The sequence below is a fragment of the Prosopis cineraria genome, unplaced genomic scaffold (assembly GCF_029017545.1).
Source record: "Prosopis cineraria cultivar Desert tree isolate PC_DT_omini unplaced genomic scaffold, ASM2901754v1 PC11, whole genome shotgun sequence".
Classification (NCBI taxonomy): Eukaryota; Viridiplantae; Streptophyta; class Magnoliopsida; order Fabales; family Fabaceae; genus Prosopis; species Prosopis cineraria.
The window spans coordinates 1,982,043-2,003,304 of record NW_026555342.1 but is presented as its reverse complement, the minus strand read 5'-3'; the positions used below and the strand labels follow the sequence as shown (position 1 = coordinate 2,003,304).

At 31.2% G+C, this 21,262-nt stretch overlaps 2 protein-coding genes across 5 annotated transcripts; both read right to left on the bottom strand.

Moving 5' to 3' along the window:
* Window positions 1–6,797: 6,797 nt before the first annotated feature.
* Window positions 6,798–19,559, bottom strand: LOC129285160 (uncharacterized). 4 transcript variants are annotated; one of them, XM_054920731.1, is made up of 14 exons: window positions 17,065–19,559; window positions 12,116–13,088; window positions 11,940–12,040; window positions 11,631–11,687; window positions 11,409–11,489; window positions 10,893–10,976; window positions 10,697–10,777; window positions 10,490–10,576; window positions 10,200–10,343; window positions 10,078–10,128; window positions 9,826–9,963; window positions 9,183–9,317; window positions 8,124–8,240; window positions 6,798–7,879 (listed from the first exon to the last, which is right to left on the bottom strand). In XM_054920731.1, exons 2-14 carry the CDS (start codon window positions 12,168–12,170, stop codon window positions 7,055–7,057), a joined length of 1,956 nt encoding a protein of 651 aa, XP_054776706.1. In that variant the 5' UTR covers window positions 12,171–13,088; window positions 17,065–19,559; the 3' UTR covers window positions 6,798–7,054. The 4 variants fall into 4 exon arrangements, with proteins under 4 accessions (XP_054776706.1, XP_054776708.1, XP_054776707.1 ...); XM_054920733.1 differs by having other exon boundaries at window positions 11,940–12,011; XM_054920732.1 differs by lacking the exon at window positions 11,631–11,687.
* Window positions 18,619–20,127, bottom strand: LOC129285591 (probable disease resistance protein At4g27220). The gene has a single exon (XM_054921336.1). The coding sequence runs from the start codon at window positions 20,125–20,127 to the stop codon at window positions 18,619–18,621; it is 1,509 nt and encodes a 502-aa protein (XP_054777311.1).
* Between the last annotated feature and the right edge of the window lie 1,135 nt (window positions 20,128–21,262).

The following is a 21,262-nucleotide window of genomic DNA, read 5'->3' as shown; positions in this document are numbered from 1 at the left end:
TTTAAACCAATAACTTTTATGTCATTGTGATTTCCCTTCTTCATATAAGCAAGTAAATTAATATTCAAGCTCTTTCAACGATTCTTTAAATTTTCTCATTAGCCCTTCAAATTCCCACTAAATACTCTAATAAATTCTATCAAGTAATCAATAACACTTGGCAGCATTCAACCTCGATCATTAACACGGCTCTTAATCCAAGCTTAATAAAATCTTAATTATCATTTAGTCTACCAATTTCCTTTTAGATGCTGTACAAATTCCAATGGGTAGATCAACTTCACAAATTATATGAAAACATATACTTCCTTGAGTAGTATATATAATTCCTTTAGGCTCTGTTAATGAAAATTAAACAATCTTATTTCTACCAATTTCTTCCTTCAAGCATTCCTACAAGCACTATAAGAACATTCACAGTCAACTAATCATATGACAAGCATCCAAACAAAATTAATAATTTTCAACATCTAATTTTTTCACAACATTTTCAGCTCAACATAATTAATAATTAGCCTCCAACAATAACCAAAACAACACCTAAGTCTTCCTACCAATGCCACGACAAAAATATTGAAGAACAGAGCACCATCCTCGACTAGTGAAGGAAAAAGAATAATTCACGTAGCTATTGAAATCGAAGGAGAAGAAGGAAGAATCAGTGTTTTACCTCTACCAAAGTGCAGTGGAAGCTGTCACATTTCAGCTCATGGACCACCGAAGAAGAGAAGAATTCCACCCAGCTCTTCTTCGAAGAGGGTGAGAAGCAGAAATCACTAATCGAAAAATGGAAAGACTTAAGCTTATAATACACACATACACGGACGTTTAGTAGTTGAGGAGGAAGGATGATGAGATCAAAATTCACACACTCACCACTGACAGCCTAGAGCAGAGAAGGAAAGGAAATGAGCTGCAATATTTCTCCTTCACCGTGGCATATGAACGACAGTGGAAAAGGAACAGACGGACGACAGCGAGGAGGAGAGAAAGAACAAAGAACGACAGCCAGGAGGAGGGAAGGAATGAAGAACGATGGCGAGGAGGAGAGAAGGCTGAGAATGCGTGAAGATTTCGAAATTTCTTGATGCGCTGGAGCTTTAATTGCAGAGGATAGAAGAAATATCTAAGTATTAAGAAATTGGGAATATTACCAAATAGAGCATAAGGAAAATTACAAAAGAGAGCACAATAAAAAATACAAAAAGGGCACAAATTTTTCTATAAATTAAAACAAAATAACCCTCAACTTTTACTTAATAAAATTTGAACTCTAGACCTTGAAGAAAATTACTAGCAAAATTTTCACTAACCTATCACTCTCCAATTGTTATAAAACTAGTTTAAATAAATACCAATTCAAAGATGTTTTTTTTTTGGAGTCATTACAGCTTAACTATAGGTTTAATCTGAGTCTCGTTTCTTTGTTTGGCTTCTTTTATCTTTATGTCCACACTCTGCACTGCAGCTAACAATTCTCCTTTTTTCTGTTCAAACTCAACTGCATAACTCTTGTAACAGTACAAATACGGAAGTTCCTTCGTTATTTTATCTTTATATCGGTACACTTTGTTGCAATAGCACCAGCACCGATCTCCGCCATCTGTCAATCATAATGGGATTACATTTACCAAAAAAAAAAAAGCAACATAGTGATACCTAGGTGCACACCTACTATGATCCAAGATTTCAATAGCATACAAAAGAAATCATATTAATCAAAATCTTATTCATATAATGCAAAAAAAAATTGCAGCCTTTTTATTTTGAACGACAAAATCCATCAAAAAAAAATTATGATGATATATAGTGTTGAGTCTTGCATTGAAAAGCCTTACAATAGAAATGTGGTTTATAACTTATAAGTGTATAAGGCTTGTTCTCCTAACAGGTTAGTATTTTGATATAAATTATCCCTTTGAACTTGTGTTCATAACATTGGTAGAATTTTGACAAGTAGGTGTAGGATTCTGGTCAGTAGGTCTCGATTCTTCAACAAAGGTGCATTGCTACGAGTTCCATACCAAGAAACCTCACAAGAGAAGTGTGATTTATAACTTAGAAGTGTAAGAGGTTTTCTCTCTTAATGGTTGATTTTTTGAGATAAACTCTCCCTTTAAACTTGTATTCATAACATTAGTATAGTTTTGATTGGTGGTGTAAGTTTCTGGCAGTAGGTATCGGTTCTTGAACAAAGATACATTTATTAATCCCACATACGAGAGCATCACAAGATAAGTGTGCTTTACAAGTGTAAGAAGCTCTTCCTTCTAATATATTAGTATTTTGGATGATTCTCTCTTTAAACTTATGCTCATAACACAAAAACATTGAAAGGAAGCATGAGAAACTCTAGAAAAACTTGATGGCTTCTGATTTTGGAAGTGGTGTGTAATCCAAGTCACTCATGATTTGTTTGTGGATCCAAAACAATCCTGGAGGCTGCAGAAGGTGGCATGGGTGCTCCCGGTACCGCAGCCGGGGACTTGGAGGGGAGTGTGTAAGTTGGGTGGCAATACTTTCAAATTCAAACTCTTACGTATCATGTTATTTGTGCACTCTTGTTTAGACTAGAAGTTTACCTTAGCTGCAAGGATTTTGTATCTCACTGCTCGTTCCACCAATTTCAAGTGAGGATTGTACTAATCAAGGGAAAGCACCTGTGTAGAAGTCTTTTCACACTTCATTCATTGATCAACCAATGAAAGAAGCATTTGGTAGCTTTGTAGCTTTGTAATGCTTGTGTGTGGTTTCTTGATCTCAAAGCAGGATGGTGGCCAGACTCATTTTTTGCAGTGACTATTAACCTTGTTGCTCTGTGATTGGATGGATGCAATTAGTGGTGTAAAGTGATTCTAGTTTGATTAGGGATTATTAGTAATTGTTTATATTGATCTTTTGTTATAACTAATTTAGTTAAAAGTCATTTTTTCTCTTGAACTTTTCATGTAGAGTCCAAGCATTTTGAACTCAATTTTGAAATATTTTTATCTTGAATGATTCTGGAGTCTTTTTATTTATTTTGAGATGTTCCCCCCTGTTTGTTAGATTGTCTTAGTTTTATCTCGTAGTGAAGGGTGTTGCATCTCCCATCCTCACGACCTCACCTATCTATAGGATGCTATTTAATTAGTTACAAAAATGTTAAAGGACATTTAAGAAAAATAATAATAATTTAGATTGAGAATTTTGCATTAAATACTATAGGAAATGTTTATATAATAAAAACCGGAAAATTTAATATTTAATTTCAATGATTTATATAAAACTCAAGTGTGTTTATGCCCATGCAAATGCATGCAAAAAAACATTTATTGGCGAGCTCATAATATTAATATCACGAAACTATATATTTACCTCTTGTCCAAATATTTCAACGTCTTTGATCGGAGGGCTCTCTTCCTTGCTTCTTGATTTCCCCCTAATCAAAGAACAATGATTTTTCAAATGTTGAAAAGAAAAAAAAATGTTTAGGAATTAATATTCTTGTAAAAGATATTTGATTTTTTTTAATTTTGTTACTCTTTTATGGAAATTAAAATTTTATAATTAATGTGTCTAGAAATTACAAGTTGGCAAACAACTTGGTGGGATTAAAAAAAGATAACATTGAAAAGAAAGTTAACTGTTGCTGCTCTCTATTTTTAAGTATAAGAGAAAAATAACGAACTCATAGTTTAAGAAAGTTAATTAAATATAATAATTATGTTTGAAAATAAAAAAAGTTGACTAAATTATTCTGTAATCAATAAAATAAACTTTTCTGGTAAAAATTAATTGATTTTATAAGGCGCAATTTAAAAAAAAAATATGATAAATAATTTTTGGAATGAGTAGTTTTGCATATAAAAAAAGAGAGAGGACGTATGACAGTTTCTATTATCATAAAAAAGGAGGGGTATATGTTTGTCTTATATTTATGATTAAATCGAGTTTTAAAACAGTATCCTATGAAATATATATATATATATATATTTGGCCAACAGGTCATTATTTACAATTGTTCCCATGAAATTATAACTCAATTTATGTCTTAATCAAGTATGGAAATATTGCATAAAGGAGCTTGATCCTATAAAACTTATACACATTATTTTTTTTTTTGGATGATTTGACTCATTAATTAATCTAATTCTAAATTATTTTTCATTATTTCGCTCCTTAAATATATATGTTTTGAGGAAATTCAAAGCTACCTTTCAATTACTGAATTTTGAAATAGAGTAATAATCTAAATTCATAACTTAATTGTATTGCAGAACACATATATACTTACCTCGAGTTTTAACGCTTTTCCACTCTCTTTTATTTGAGAATGCCTCCTTTCTCCTTCTCCTTCTCTTTTTGGGTCCTCTTTTTTTACTTTTAACGGTTGGGTCCTCTTTTTTTACTTTTAACGGTAAAAATGAAGACCTTTGACAGGGACTTTTTTCCTTTAGGAAGAATAAGAACCAGAAGATGAACAACAGAAACTGAAAGTAAGAGAAATATCAACAAATACAGAAAATTTGTATTTTCTTTTTTATTAAGAAGAACAGTAACAGCAGTTTGATTGATGGAGAGATCTTGCTCAAAACTCTAGTCACTTGATAGGTATTCTTGAGAGAGAATTTAGTTTTTTCCCCCTCTCCAATGAAAGAGAAGAAGAAGAATTATAGGAAGTAGAGAGAAATCAGAGTAGAGATACAAACAGAGCACATAGATTGTCTTTTAAAAAAAAAAAATACATTTTTCTTCTTAAAACAACAACAACAACGATTAATGGAACTCCAGAGATCAAAGAGACAGGAACAATGCGAAAACAAAGCAGGGCACAGGAAGTGTTGAAGAACAAGAATATGTAAGAGGGCCCAGCAACGAAATATACAGTGACTGAAGATCAGAAAAATTCAAAGACAGCAGCGGCAAGGATTATTAATAAATGAAGAAAAACACAAAAGGAAGGATCCAAACGCAGACAAGATAGATATGAGAGTGTTGAAGAAGCGAGGCAAGAGTCTAAAGAAGAAGTTCAACAGAAGCCATTGTGAATGAGATTGAACACTGAAATTGCTGAGAGGAAGCAGAAGCTGTAGTGAATAATGAACACAGAGAGTGTATTTGCTCACAATACTTCACAACAATCAATCATCTCAACGGTGGCTCCAACATTAAATGACGTGTTTGGAAGAGCGGTCTGTGTGTGTGTGAGGGCACCATGATTCCCGACTGTACATGGTATATCCTCCTTGCGATGTTGGCCTTTAACGTGCTTTTCTTTAATGTTTTTTGTAATGTCATAACGTTTCAATTTTATTTTTTATTTTTTTTTCCATTAGTTTTTACATAAAATAAATGACATTTGGATATTTTGATGTCCCAAAATGATAAAAATTTATATTTTTTATGATTTTTTAAAAATAAAAAGGTGTATTTGTGATATTTTTTTAAAAAAAATCATAAAAAATATAAATTTTCACCATTTTGGGACATCAAGATATTTGAATGTCTCTTATTTTATGTAGAAGCTAATAATCTAAAGAAAAATAAAAAACAAAATTGAAATATTAAGACATTACAAGGAACATTAGAAAAGGGCACATTAGAGACTCTTAGCCCTTCCTCCTTTCACCCAAGAGTCAATTAAACAAAGAGACATGCATATCTTTTTTTTTTAAATGTTTTTTGTTTTATAACAATTTCTTGATATTAATATCATTGACATGTTAAAATTTATTTATTCTAATTTAATTGAATAAAAATATATTGAATATATAAGATTAATGGTATCTAAATCTGCCTTTCCTTGTGTTTGCGTAAGTATGATGTTCAAATAATAAATTGTTACAAGCATTTTAATTTAAACATTATTAATTATTATTTGCAACTCAATCTCTCAGTATATAACTTAATCTCTTATATTTATGAGTCAATGTATTAGATTTACAAAATTATGCTAATTTTTATAAAATAAATTTTAAAATTTACAACATTACAAAGATAAAGGACACTTGTAAAATCTTATAACTTGGCTTAGGCCTCTCTAAAGAGACAGAGAGAGAAGGCCATGAAAAGAACAGAAAGAACAACACCTTTCTAATTTCTTGGCTCTTTCTTCTTTCTCTTCGGTTCTTTTCTGAATACGATAAAAACATTAACAATAACGTGACTGCATGCCTATCTTTATCAATCCAACCTTTCTCAACTTCATCAATTATGTACAAATAAAGAATCTTAAATAAAGTATGAAATACACGCATTATAGATCCTACTTCCATGAATGCCAAGATTGTAATCTCTCTCCGTGAAGGCACAAAAATTGTGATGAAGAGAATGATGAAACAGAGCAAATGCGTCAGAATTGAAGTATCTCTGTTTCTATATTTAGGCAACATACCTTATTCAAGTAACCAGGTATACTTATCAAACCTTTGAGAATGTTCCTCATCAATCCATCAGCTTCTCCTTTTCTTCAAGCCTGTTTAATCTGTTAAGGGTATCAGTAGCTTGCTTGAAGCATGATACCATTCTTCGCATTTCTTCAGTCAATATACTTTCCAATTACAATAATAAGTTTAGGTATTATAAATTGAAAAGGACAATGATAATTTGACAATAAATCTAAATTGTAGGGAATCGCTTTCACCTGCAACCATATGGTCTTTGTAACATAATGCTGTGACAAACTGACAATTTCTTTGAAATGTTACAATTTTGCAACCCAAAAGGCCAAAATATTTTAGATGAAGAAGACAAAAGAACACACAATTTTTTAACGTGGAAAACTCCCGCAATGTGAGAGATAAAAACCACGGGACCAAGTCCAGAAAAACTTCACTATCATCAAATCAATGTGTACAACAATGAGTTCAATAATTATTGATCACAACCCTATTCTTTTTTTTTTTTTTTTCCTTTCGAGAATTCTATCATTACTTACTATCAACATAATGAAAATCACTGCAGCAATGACACTCAACCCAAGACACATACATACAACAACCCAACTACTAAATTTGACTCTAGAATTCTTTTTTTTTTTTTGGCAGGAAATTTAAATAACAGTCTCTAAAAGTCAAAGTTTTTGCTTAAGATGAATTCCCAGCAGTAGTGTGGTTTTCATAAAATTGGATAAACAGGAAGACCACTTGGCGTCCATATTTTTCAGTTGTTCCCTTGCTTTCACTTGTGCTTCAACCATGCTTGACCTCTCTTTCTTCACTTCCTCAAACTCCATTATGAATCCTATGTCATCAGAAGCACTCTTCCTGTCCTGCTCTTGAAGAGATAACAGTTTGATCTTGCATTCCTCTATTTTCTTCTTCTTGCTATCCAGTTCAGCCTGCAACTTAGAGATATGCTCTTTCAGCTCTGCTTCCTTTAGTTGAGCCTCTACCATTGAATTCTCAGTCCTATGAATTGCAGATAAAGTTGCAGCGGCCACTTCCTTTCGCTGTGAGCGTTGTTCCATCATAAGCTTCTCTTTTTGTTCGAGCTTGGTGAATGTGTCAATGGTGTCGTGGGCTTGGTTGAAGGAAGATACAATACGTTGGATTTCTTCATGCATAGAGTGTATTGCAGCTTGAAGGCTATTAGAGGGAGGTCCATCTTCAGAACAATATGAGGACAAGATGGTGAGAGCTTTCTCAAGGCAAAGTCTGTTTTCTTCTGAGGTAGCTATTTCATTTAAACCTATCTTCAATGAGGCAGCCAAGTTAGCAAGGGCCTTAGCCACCTCATCATGATGTTGAAGATCAGCAATGATTTTATGAACATAAGGCATGTGGACTTCAATATCAGCAGCTTCCTCTGTTATTTGGAATAATCTCATGTGATCATGTTCTTCATATTGTTTAGACTTCTTGCCAAACTTATTTTCTTCATCAGTCCAAGTCTCATCCTGGAGTAAGTCAGAATAGATGAAGATCCTTCTCACCAATAGAATTAATTACAAACATGAAATATCTTGTATTCCATATATATTTAACTCAAGGAAATTAAAAATAAATGTATAATATATTTAACATTCATACATACATACGAGTTGATGCCATCAAACTATACTTTATTTCAGCATTAGTACATAAAATTTCAAAGAAGAAAAATTTTACACCCTAAAACTAATGCAGTAAACCAAGACTTACTTGTGCCGATTCAGTAGTTGCTGAAATATCTGGCAGGTCTGAATGTGAGCTCTCTATGTCTAAGGGAGTAGTTGAAGTTTCTATTTGAGGCTTGCCATGAGCAGAGATTGAAGGGACCTAAGACCACAAAGCCAGAAAAAATTAATCTCAACAAAAATCAATAAAGTAACAACAGTAATGGAGGGGAATGATAAAAGTAGTTATTTACACACTGAGAGATCATATGTCTATTAGTTGATGGACTTACTTGTGAACCAAATTAACCAAAACAAACATAAATTAGCAAAAACCATCACAAAGCATTTAGTATAAACTCGACTCATGTCAAGAAGGCCCATATAAATTCTTACAAGGGGAGATTTATTTTTTGAAGGAATAGTGGATTTTGTTGGGACTGTGTTGCTTAAATCTAAATTCATGATTTGCTATATTTTGCTAGCTTCATCTAATTTAGAACCTTCTCAGACATTTGGCTTCATTGTTTCCTTAGTAATCTGTTGCATAGCACATATATGGTACGTAGTAAATTAGTTTGAAATTTACTTTTAATGCCATCTCTTCAAAAGCTATATTCTTTAATGTGTAATCTTAGCACAAAAAATTAAAAATTCTTGATTTAATTGGAGCACATGGATAGGAAAATAAGGTAAGAGAGAAATCATTAGTTGGTTTTTTATTTATTCTTGATTATAGATAAGTATAATATGTGTACGATATTGTCCAAATCTGGTGAAGCATTGTTCTGTTTTGGTTTTTCAACAATCTCTTGTGATGCTTCTTTTTGATTGTTAACAACAATAAAATATATAAAGAAGTAAAAGTGTTGTTCAACTAAAAAAAGAAGAAGAAGAAGAAGGAAGATTTGAGGTTAGTAATAAAGATATTAATCTTCTAATGGAAATAAAATCCCCTTTCAACTAGTGCTTGCTGATCCATCATGATTGTTTCATTCTCAGATATTTTTTTTCCTGGCAAACTTATCCTTCGTGAACATGAATATCCAAAAAGCTGCCTAAATTTTGATTCATTTAGTTTATACTAAAAAGGTGAAAATCTTACTTGTGGTGATTCAATTTGTGAAGCACTAGAAAATGGTAAGGGTATGTTGCTTAGCTTTGAATCCATGACTTCATCTGCTAACACAGCCTCCCCTGGTCTTTGACCTTTTAGAACACTTGCCTCCTCCATTGTTTCCTGAGTTTGTGGAATGACAGTAAATCACAAATTAATAAATGATTAGTTTACTGTCAACAACAACTTTGATTCCCAACGGAGCATCAGAAAATCCTATTAACTCATAAAAAGAACATAATTAACCATTACTATTTAGCCATTTTCACCCCCACATTGCTACTTTATTAAAAAAATGCTCAATGAACGTGCAACTAAAAGCATTTGTTGAGGAAAGACCCTCATAATATCCAAATTATCAGATGATGGAATTGTTGTTGCTGCATGAGAAATAAGAAATTGATTCTGTAAAAAAATGAATGTGTTTCTAAAGAATTTCAAGACCCTCTTTAGATTTCTCTTCATTTTAAACAATCTCAAAAAATATAAAAAGAGATAAAATGAGTTGAATTCACTAACAAACTTTATGAATCTTAAGTCACAATTAACAAACTCATCCTCGATATAAGCATGAATATTCAAAAGATCACCGCATCAATTTGTATATGAAAATTAAAGGTGATAATCTTACTTGTGCTGATTCAACTTGTAAAGGACTAGCAAATGGTGCAAGTATGGTTTTGAGTTTTGAATCCCGGACTTCATTTGACATTACAACTTCCTCTAATTTTGGATTTTCTCGAACACTTGCCTCTACTTTCTCCTTGTTCTATGACAGAAGGAACCACCAAGAAATAGATTAGTTTGATGTTAGCTTCAACTACATAGAAGTTAATGAACATGGAGTTGAGATTTTTAGTTCAAAAGGAGTTGATGAACTCACTGTGTCATGTTTCTCAGATGAAAGACCTTCTCCCATAGTTGCTTCAGCTTCCTGCATAACACCAAATGACTTTTAAGTTTGATATTCCTAAGACACTTTGTCAGGAAAGATTATATTCTTACATGTGAAGATTTATTTTCCTGAGGAATTATAGATGATGTTGGGGATGCATTGCTTGATTTTGAATTCATGATTTGATTTTCTTCGATAGCTCCATCTAATTTAGAACTTTCTTGAACTCTTAGCTCTAAGCTTCCATGAACAATCTATTTCATAGCACAGAGTAGTAAATCAGTTTGCAGTTTGTGCCATGTCTTCAGAGTAGTAAATCAGCTTTAGTTTCATGGTATATTTCATAGTACAAAGGCTCAATAAGTTCTAATGAAAGTATTTGTTGAGGAATGACTCTTACCATATCTAAATTAGATGAGGAAGCTGCCGCTGTATGTGAACTGGAAAGTTGTTCTTCAACAATATCATTTGTTGTTGCATTCATATTCTGCGCAGCCATAAAATATGTTTTAGTTACTAAATAGCCACTTATTGATTAATCAAGATGAAATTATTTATTGGTTTGAGTCAGTGTTATTATATTGAGAAAAAATCACAATGTACGGACCTTTGTCATGTTTGGCAAATTACTGCTCTGTGTGTGCGCAGTGGAGTCTTTTTCAGCAATCTTCTTTGATGCTTCTTTACTCTAAACAATAGCAAAAGATATAAAAAGAAAATAAAATGAGTTTGAAGTGTAATTCTCCTTTACCATTAGTTGGTTTCTTAAGTTTGCCAGATATAGAAAAGTATAATGTAAGTACGTTTTCCAAATTTGGTGATGCATTTGTATGTTCTGACTTTGCTGAGTCTTCTCCAATAATATTTTGAGATTCTTCTTCTTCAATCTGAAGAAAAATAGAAGATGTAAAAACGTGAGAGTTATTAAAAAAAAAACAAAGGTAAAGAAGGGAAGTCGTTAATGAACATCATAATCATGGAGCATACGGAAATAAAAGTCCGTTTTGTTTATAAATCATGATTGTCTCATTCTTAGCTTTTTTGCCAGCAAACTTGTTCTTCATGAAGGTGAATATTCAAAAGGCCACATTAAGTTAAATGATTTATTTTAAATAAAAAAGATACATGGTAATCTTGCTTGTGGCCGGTGATTCAATCACGATTATTTATTGAGGAATGACCCTCACAATATCTTAATTAGAGATTTAAAAAAAAAATCAGCCTTCAACATTTTCATTTGCTTCTATTTGTGATTTATTGAGAGAAATTGTTTGTTGGGTTATGAGGCTGTTTTATTAAAACAAGCATTTTGTTTAGACCTCTCTCAAATTTGGCGAACTACTATACTGCTTGTGGATTGCGGAGTCGTCTTCAACAATCTCCTGGAATGCCTCTTCGCTCTACACAATTACCAAACGTATACAAAGAGATCAATAGAGTTGAAGTCACTAATAAACTTCAATAATCTTAGCCCACAAAATAAAAGGGAAAAGAATAGGCACTGGATTTATTAAATGTAGAGGGAGGTATAATTTATATACATTTGCTAGATTTGAAGAACTATTGTACTGTTTTGGCTTTGTCGTGCCTCTCTCTAGCTGAACATGATATAAAGAAAATGATGAATAGAAGTGAATAATAAAGATAATAATCTTGGCCCACACAAAAGGAAAAGTTGTGGATCTATTGATTTTATACTAAATGAGTAGTAGCAGGGCAAAATTTTATTTATGTATTGGTAAATTTGATATACGTTAGTAAAGTTTGGTGTGAAAAGATTATTTTATGGCATCCTTGTGCTTTTCTTCTGTTCCATCAGATTATGCTATTTTATAAAGTTTTGTACTCACCTCGTTAGCCCAATTCCAAGCAACAAAACTTGCAACCTTGCAGTCATCATTATCTTCCGAGTTAGACTCCCGCTGATGCAATAATGAAGACAAAGCAAGTACTGCGCAATTAAACAAAACAATTTCAACAGTAGAAAGGAGCAAATCATAGCATTCAGCAACTGTGATTAACTTACGTTCTCTCTTGCTGTCATTAGCTGAAGTTATAGAGATATTGGGACATTGCCTCATGTCACGTCCACTTTATCGAGTCAGCAGATGAGTGGTGAGCTGAACCATGACGTGGCGATACCCAATGACGGTCACACGGATTTGGCTGCTTTGCGTAGAAGCACTCGTCCAAGAACACTCACGTGGAAGTTACGAGAGGGGCAAGAGGGATAAAATGCATGTGCATGCAATGAGTGGAAAACAGTGTGTGATTGTAATTGGTCTCTCTCTCCTTTCTGTTATTCCTCCTCCTTTCTCTGGTAATTCTGTTCTGTTATCGTTTCCTTTTCTGAACCACACTTTTGCTGTATTGTTTTCTGATGAACTTCGCAATGCAATTTACTGATTAATACCAGAAGAATTTCCCATATTTTGTTGTATTCATTTTATTTCCTGAGATAAGGTGTGACACCTCACAACACGGATTTTCACATTTTGGAAATCAAGTCCGTGATAGATTGTATGAAGGGTTGGCAGATTTATGAGTCTCATTCCAAATAATTTTGGAAGCACATCTTTCGTGGTCGGCTCTTGAAATTTAACTGCTTGCTCGCATTCAAAGACTTGCTCAAACTGAGGGGCGTCTTTTATATCCAACATGAGTAGTTTTGGAAGCTTACAATATGTGGACATAGAGAATAGGCATTTCAAGTTGCTACATCGATGGACAAGGACATGGTGTAAGTTGGGAAACATAGAGCTGACGGTCGTATCATCATCATGACCAAAATGCCCCTCATTTTCTACTATCTGCTCCAGTGCATCACACTCTTCGACTCCCAAGAATTGCAATAATTTCAAGGATGAGGCAATGGAGAGGGTAAAGAGTGACTTCAACTTCGAAAATCTGTTTATCCTAATATGTCTCAGATTGCATTGATATAATGGTGAAATAAAATATCCATGAGCTATATTGAGACCAAACTTGACTTTTGATTCCTGCATTCCATCCAAACATGCTATTATGTTTTTTCATATCATTTGAATTCTTTATAATAACTAAATAATAAAACTTTCAGTCCATTCATAAATAATTAATTTTTATCAATCAAGTTCCTAATAATCCTCACAGTATCATTTCCTCTTCAAACCCTGAGGATTAATTACATATAGTAATAAAATTTTAGAAACTTGATTGATAAAGATTATACTTTAGAAACAAAATTGACCAAGAGACAAACTTAAGAGAAAACTAAAAATTTTATTATCCCTTCAATAGGTTAAAATATAATAAATTAATTTATTTGTACACTGCAAAAAATTAGGAAGTACTGTTTTGTCTATATATATAAGTTAGTGAGGCCAAAGAAAAATGGAATATAATTTTTTTTAAACATTTTACATTTAAACAAGGTTTTTTTAACTTGTCTAATTCTCCTCTTCCAAAAAAAAAAAATTGCTGGCTAGTTTTTATAAAAGAAGTTTAAACTGACATTTCCCGTCTTTCTTTATATTCTTTTCAATTTAAACAGTTATATCTAGAGGCAAATTATATATTGTAAATCTATACTATATTCTATATTGAAAATTCTAAATTTTCAACATTTTAAATACTTCAATAAAAGAAAACATAAAATAATGGGCGAAAATAAAGCCACAAAATGTTTTAAGGTGAGAGCCTTTTGTGAAAAAGTTATGGGCAGGCATTACGGGGCCTATATTTGTACGAGACAGCAAAATCAACATAGATACATGTATCCATATCATCATGACTATAATGCCCATATATATTCCTAATGGTTGCAGCAAGAGACTTGAACTTGCTTTGAGTTGGGAAAGATGGAGCTAACGTTCATATCATCATGACCATAATGCCTCTCATTTGTTACTATATGCTCCAGTGCATTCCATATCCTTACTTTCAAGTCTTCCAACAATTTTAATGATGAGGCAATAGAGAGGGTAAAAAGTGACTTCAACTCAAAAAATCCCTCTATCGTCATCTTTCTCAAATTGTTGTATGAACATAAAGGTGGTGTAAAAACTCCATTAGCAATGCACGTATTGCATTCAAACATTTCTCAAGCCTCAGAAAAAATTTTATTTTTTCTTTATTTGACAATTTATATTTGCATTAAAATTTATCTTCTCATTTGATTTTTTTTTCATTCTAATTATAAATAATATTGTTAATTTTGGAGGTAATCCTATTCAAAAAAAACATCAAGTACTAAATGAAGAATTCTCTCCCATTAAGAATTCAAACATTGGCTTGTCATGTATTAAGAAACTAGTGCCTTTCGCTAGGATAAAAAAGAAATATAAATTTTAGCTTTAATTATAAAAGATAAATCTAAGTTCAATCATTCTTTTTTCAAGATGCATTTTCTATTCTTAACAATTTGAACAAAGACAGATGCCAAAGTTACTTTAAAATATGAAACATGCATCTCATATTCTAAATAGTAAAATGAATATCCGACTCATCAAACAAATATAACATGTCCCCAAACAAATAGTTTATATATATATTTATACTCATTCCCTTAAAAAATATAAAATAGTTTTAATTGAATTACACCCCAAATAAATTAATAAATTATCTTTAAACTAATATCATCATTTTATGTTTGTCCTTATTTAATAAAATGTTTCACTTAAAGGAGAATGGTTGAGTGTTTTATTTATTAAATTTTTTATAAAAAATATCATTAATTATATATTAAAAAATAAAAAATGCCTTATAATTTTCAATATCCAACTTAAAGAAACAGTCTTACATTTTTGAACAGAGTACAATATATAAAGAAAACTAATTACTCATGAATATATAAACATGTCTATCAAAAATCCACGTCTATAAACGATTTCATAATATATTAAAATATTTTTATTTTAAAATATCAAATATAGTTTAAAAATTATATTAACTGAAATTTTTATAATTCCTAAAATAAAATTTATATTCACTAAATATGAATTATATTTATATTAGGAGGAAAATAACTTTTTTGGACCAATATGATTAAAATGCATTGATTTCTCCTCTATTTTATCTTAATTACAAATATCTCTATTTTATTTATTTGAAAATCTGTACATAACTTCCCTAAAATTAATCAATAGTAACAAAGCACAAGCCTCTCTTCTGCCTTTAATATTTCTTTTTTATGCACTCAACCATTAATTGACTGTTAATTTACATATATTGAATCAAAATATCATTCTTTAAGCATATAAGTGTGATCTAAAAATCATTAAAGTTGGTACACCAACAAATGTTGGTCCAATTAGTAAGGATTTAGGCATTTAGCCTATAACTTACAAAGTTGTTATTCAAATCTTGTTGTCATGTGAAGACTTTGTTGGTAGGCAATCTATAAATACCTCTATAAATATTTTTTAAGTCTGAAGGCATACTCGGGTCTTGGTTTAAATTTTTTTATATTACAAAATTAATTAAAATAATATTTAAAGTAGGTATGTAAACAAAATTAATGAAATATATATTTAATATATTCATAAATAAATTAATTAACATAATTTATATTATTTTTAAAAAATTTTTATCATTTTAATACCACATTAATATTTTTTGTAAGAATAAATTAATAATTTTAATTAGATTATAAGGTAAATTAATAATTTTTATTTTTTAAATATGATTAAAAATAAAAAATTAAATATTTTAGAACTTTAACGGAATATTTATATTTTTATTTTAAATGATGTTAAAAATTATTATGTTGTTTTATTTGTTAAAAAATATACCTACATTCTAATAATATCCTTATCAATTAAAAAAGGATGAGTCATCTTATTAGTGTATATGTTTTCTCAAGTTAAAGGATCATATTAGAATTTTATTTGATCTTTTTATTTGATACCTTATACTCCATCCATTCAAAAATGTAACGTATTTTTTTGAAGAATTGGATGTTAAAAAATGTAAAGTATTTTTAGTCTTTTGAGGTGTAATCATCGCCTTTCTTCCAAAAGTACTCTTATTGATAATGACTTTATATTTATTGTAGGGTGTTTAATAGGGGTAAATATGAAAAGATAGGGTTAGTTGAAAAGTAGGTAACTACTTTATTAGAGGATAAAACTCGGTTAAAAATGTCTTACATTTTTTAATGGAGGGAATAATTAAAATCACTTCTTAGTTTTATAAAATACCTAATAAATAGGACAAGAATACTATATATAAACAAATTAAGTTGTCTTAAAATCATTAAAATATATACACTGTATACACACACATGCAAAATTAAATTTGATACATTGCCACGAGGCACTTCAATTTTGAGATATTACTTTTTGATAAAATTCATAGCTCAAAAACAGGCAGGCTAGGCCCATATGGACATGGCCCTTATATGCCCAATTTTTATGGGCTTAAGCACATAAATCCAGTTATCCTAAAGTTAACTTTTTTCTGAAGTCCAACCTTTATTCAAGGGACTCAAAGACGGGCTCGCAAGTTTGTTTTTATATTTTTATATTTTAAAATTTTTTATGTCTTAAAAAAATTAAATTTTTACATTATCATATTATATAGTTTTTACTAAAGTATGAATTATAATGGTCAAATATTAGAAATGAATAATACCAATTCTAATTTGAAAGTATAACACAAGGTACAATTTAAATTTAACTTGAAAATAAAAAATTATTTTTAGTGGGTAAAGTAAAAACAGGCCACCCAATCGAACTCATTTTCACAAGGTATTAATGGGTTGGGCTTAGATGTATATTTGAACTACTCATCTAATATTATGAAGACTTACAAGAAAAAATGAATAAAGAATGAGGCGATTAATTTACAAGTATATATTTATAGTGGCTCGAAATAGTTTAAAAGTTATTAGTAATTTATAATTCGATATGTTGTTATATAATTGTTCATTTTCAATACTATTAATTCCTAATGCAAAGAATTGTACCGACATAAAAAAAAGAGAGAGATGAGTACCTGAGTAGGGTCCAATTGAGTGGTATTAGAAGTGGAAGGGGATTGTAGAGTTGAGGCCCCTACTCTTGCCCAAAAACAACAAAGAGGACCCCTTGATAAATTGTTACTCTCATCTTCCAATTTTCGCACTTCAGCACAAGGTAGGGGTAAATAACATTCTGCATAAATGCTTATGAAATTTTGTGCATCAATCACCATTTCTTCTAGCAACTGGAGCACAGATTCTTTTCCCATTTGATGCAATTCTCTCTCATTTGGATACTGCCCAAATATGTATTTTAGCTTCTCACATTCCCTGATTGTCACACTTTCAAGTAGTGGAAGGTCTTTACAAAAACATATTGGCAATATAAATTCTAATCCTCCACATTTTTCAACATCGAGAGATTTCAATTTTGGGAACATTGACCCATAGCTCTTTTGATTAGGATCATCATGATCATCCATTACCTCCTTTACCATGTAGTTTAGCTGTGAACATTCATGTATCTCTAATGTCTCTAGCTTCTGGAGACTTTGAGCTGTTAATGGATGAAAAAGACAAGTCATTGAACATTCGTCTAATTTTATAGACTTAAGATTACCCAGCTCTAGCTTGCCCTCAAATAATGTGCTTTTCAATTTTCTACATCCCACTAACCTTAGATTCTCTGATCGCTTTAGAAAGTCAAGAGGATAAGGGTCACACAATAGTTCTCTTACACCCATTTCATGAAGTTGCAGCTCCACTAACTTGGAGAAGATAGCCATACCAGATTGAAGATGCTCTGTATTCACCAGATACTTTAACTCGGAACAAGATTCCAAATAAAGCTTAGTTAAATGATGTTTCAAACCTTTTTCTTTCATAAGAACAATGCCATGAACAATATTTGTCCATCCTCTACTACAATCAACTTTATTTAACTCCAAAATTTCTGCTCCTGCTACTAGGGATGTAAATATTTCCTTAGAGAAATTTTTTCCTAAGTCCTTTGAATTGAAGTATCTAGATATTGAAAAATCCACTTCAAAATGACTAGTAGGAGATTCCACTATATGATACCTTCGCAATTTAGGAAAAGTTGTAATTTGAGGAAATTTGTCATTGTCAAGTTGACCAATATCATTGCCAACATAATACAACTCCTCTAATTGTGAGCAACTTCCAATCACTCCAAAAGGATTATTTCTTTCAATTGAACATTTTCTCAATTCCAACAATCTCAAATTTTCTAACTCTCTAATTTCATTTGGCAATTCAATAATTGAACAATTAATCAACGCAAGACTAGTGAGGCTTTTCAAGCTTGCCAAAATAGATATATCTCCTAATTCAAATCTTTTTATGGCTAGAGTTTGAACATTTTTTAATGCTTGAAGTGGTTGAAACAAAACTTGAGCTAAAATTTGCAATCTTCGCCGATGATACAAATATTCTAAAATTAGAATTTTAAGCTCTCCACTTTGCTCAAATAAAGCATCTAGAACTTTTGGTTCATTACTTTCATTTATCCAAGCTAAAAGAACCTCAAGTTTACTACTGCCAAAACGGTTGGGGAAGTCACTTATGTTTCAAGATGAATATTGGATATTTTCATCTAAAGTTGTGTTAGAATCCATTCCCACTTGAACTTGTTCTTTTCCAATCCACAGAGCAACTTCCCGAACCAAGTCATGCATCTTTACAATTTCATTCCTAGATTTTAACAATAAACAAGAATCTATGAGCTCATTTTTAATTGGAGTGAATTCACTTCTTGCTATAAAGTATTTATTAGCATCTCCACAAAGCCCCAAACCAATAGCAATTCTAGTTAAAAGTTCTATAGGTATTTCATAATCTTCTGGGAAGAGAGAGCACAAGAGGAAGAGGTTTTTGGCTTTTTCATTCTTTAGATAATCATAACTTAATTTCAAAGAATTATAAGCCTCTTTCAACTCTTCATTAGCACTATACGTTGGCACATAATTTTGCAATCTTACCAAAGCATCCTTCAAGTCATTTAAACTCCTGGATTTCAATGCTCTTGCCATTGCTACAATTGCAATAGGTAATCCTCCACACTCCTTTACAATACTTGCAACCACATCCTCAAAATCATTGGAAGAACCATCAATGTTGATGCCAGCATAAAATAGAAAAAGATACATGGCATCCTTTTCATTTAAGACTTCAAGTTTAATATTGTCATGGCATCCCATATCTCTACACACTGTCGTTTGACGTGTGGTTAGCAAGACAACACAACAACCCTTGTCATGATAACCGGGAGGAATCCCTATGTCTTGAAGTGTAAGCTCTTTCCACATGTCATCCAATATTATAAGTATATTTTCTCTACCTTCAAATATCCTCTTCCACAAACTTTGTGCTTGTTTAGATTCACCCATTTTTTCATCTATTGGCAAGCCTAATTGATTTGCAATGTTTTCTCGAATTTTTTTCAAGTTTGGATCCTTTGAGACAACACTAAAGATAACTTTATCAAAATCTTTTAATGCTACAACTTCTTTACCTACTTCTATTGCCATCGTGGTTTTTCCCGTCCCCCCCAACCCATACAGTCCAATCATAAACTTCTTGCCATCTTTCAGTCTGCATGCCTCCTTAAGTTGTTTGAATTTCAACTTTGTATTCTCAAAATGCATAAAATTTTGAGAAGAATAGAACTTAATATCTGGAGACTCAGTCGAACATGCAATGTGAGTAAAATTGTTTCTCTCAACAATTAGTTGCCTAATCCTTTGTGTCTTCCCTTCCAACTCCTTTCCTCGCTTGTACTGCCAAAAGCAATTAGTAACTAAGCCAAACCATTTCTTCTTTTCTTTTGTTTCTTCTTGTATGAGACCTTTGGCTATATCTAGCCACAACTGAACATCATCCTCAATCTGATTTTTATTTTTGTCTTCAGCATCTTTAATATCTTTAAGAACTGTGTTTCTTGTTGCACTCAAACTTGGCTTTTCCTTTTCGAAGTCATCAACATAGCTCTTGTAACAACACAAGTATTTAAGTTCATTCATTGCTTTATCTACCAATGATCCAGCAACATAAGTAGTGATGCCTTCTGAAATTTGCATCTAACATGCATATGTGACACAATTAGGGACTACTAGTGTGTGTGTGTGTGTGTGTGTGTGTGTGTTTTTCAACTTCATTGACCGTGTTCCAAGATTTCAATAGTATACAGGAAAAATATTTTGTTAGTGATCTGTGGTAAGTTTTAAAATATGATTTGTTGTCTTTTACATTTTTTGAAAAACATACATTACAAAAAATGTGATGTGAAAGGAGTATGAAAGTTTGAGAATTTTTTATTGTTTTCTTGTTCCTTTTTTCCTTATATTTTTTATATTATTTTCTTCTTTTATTTTCATCTCCTTATCTAGTATTTCTTGACTATATATTTGTTGATAAGGTAAAGGTATAAATTTAACAGTGAACTATTTTTTGAGAACTATTTGACATTCTATATTATAAAGTGGTGTAAAATAAATCATCAATTATTTAAATCAAAGCACCTAACACCTTTTGTTAAATCTAAACAAACGGATATTTATTCTCTTTGTGGGCCTAGCGATGCTTTCTTCAACCCCTGCTTCATGACACACTTTCACCGTCTACCTTCATCCTTGTTATAAGAAAGTTTTTTTGAAGTAGGTGGTGCTATCTTACTGACTTCAACTTTGTTATTTAGTTATTTTGAATAAATATTTAACAAATCATGTTAAAAAAATTGAAGGATTTAACAGCTAGTCAAACCCTTTTTTACCAGATTTATAATTTATACTAAAGTCTCCTAATTATGATTCAAGATCAATTGTAGAAGCACTATAAGAGAGTAGCGCGGGGCTTTGTCGCTTCTTCACATCAAATAGTATATCCAATTAATTAATTAAGAAGTTGATAAATAATTTTACCCTTGAGCTATAGCTCAAAAAAAAAATGAAATTCTATACTTATTTTTAATACAATATTTTTCTTTTTTTAACCTTAAAATATGGTGAAATAATATTCCTGTCATTGATAAAAATTAATTTTGATTGTTAATTGATAAAAAATTATAGAAAAAAAAATCTCAAAAACTATAAAAAATGATTAAAAAATTACAGAAAAAGAATATCAAAAATTATTTTTTTAAAAAAAAGAAGAAACAAGAAAATTTTCTTGGTCAATTAACCATAAAAGTTAATATTTGTTAACTATAAATGTAAT

What these genes read in the sequence shown, in the direction of transcription:
- LOC129285591 (XM_054921336.1), bottom strand. Translation starts at nt 20,127, where the DNA reads ATGCAAATTTCAGAAGGCATCACTACTTATGTTGCTGGATCATTGGTA.
- LOC129285160 (XM_054920731.1), bottom strand. Translation starts at nt 12,170, where the DNA reads ATGAGGCAATGTCCCAATATCTCTATAACTTCAGCTAATGACAGCAAG. An exon ending in TAATGACAGCAAGAGAGAAC is followed by an intron (nt 12,041 to 12,115) that starts GTAAGTTAATCA and finishes TTAATTGCGCAG; the next exon opens with TACTTGCTTTGTCTTCATTA. An exon ending in GTTCGCCAAATTTGAGAGAG is followed by an intron (nt 10,977 to 11,408) that starts GTCTAAACAAAA and finishes ATTTTTCTTCAG; the next exon opens with ATTGAAGAAGAAGAATCTCA.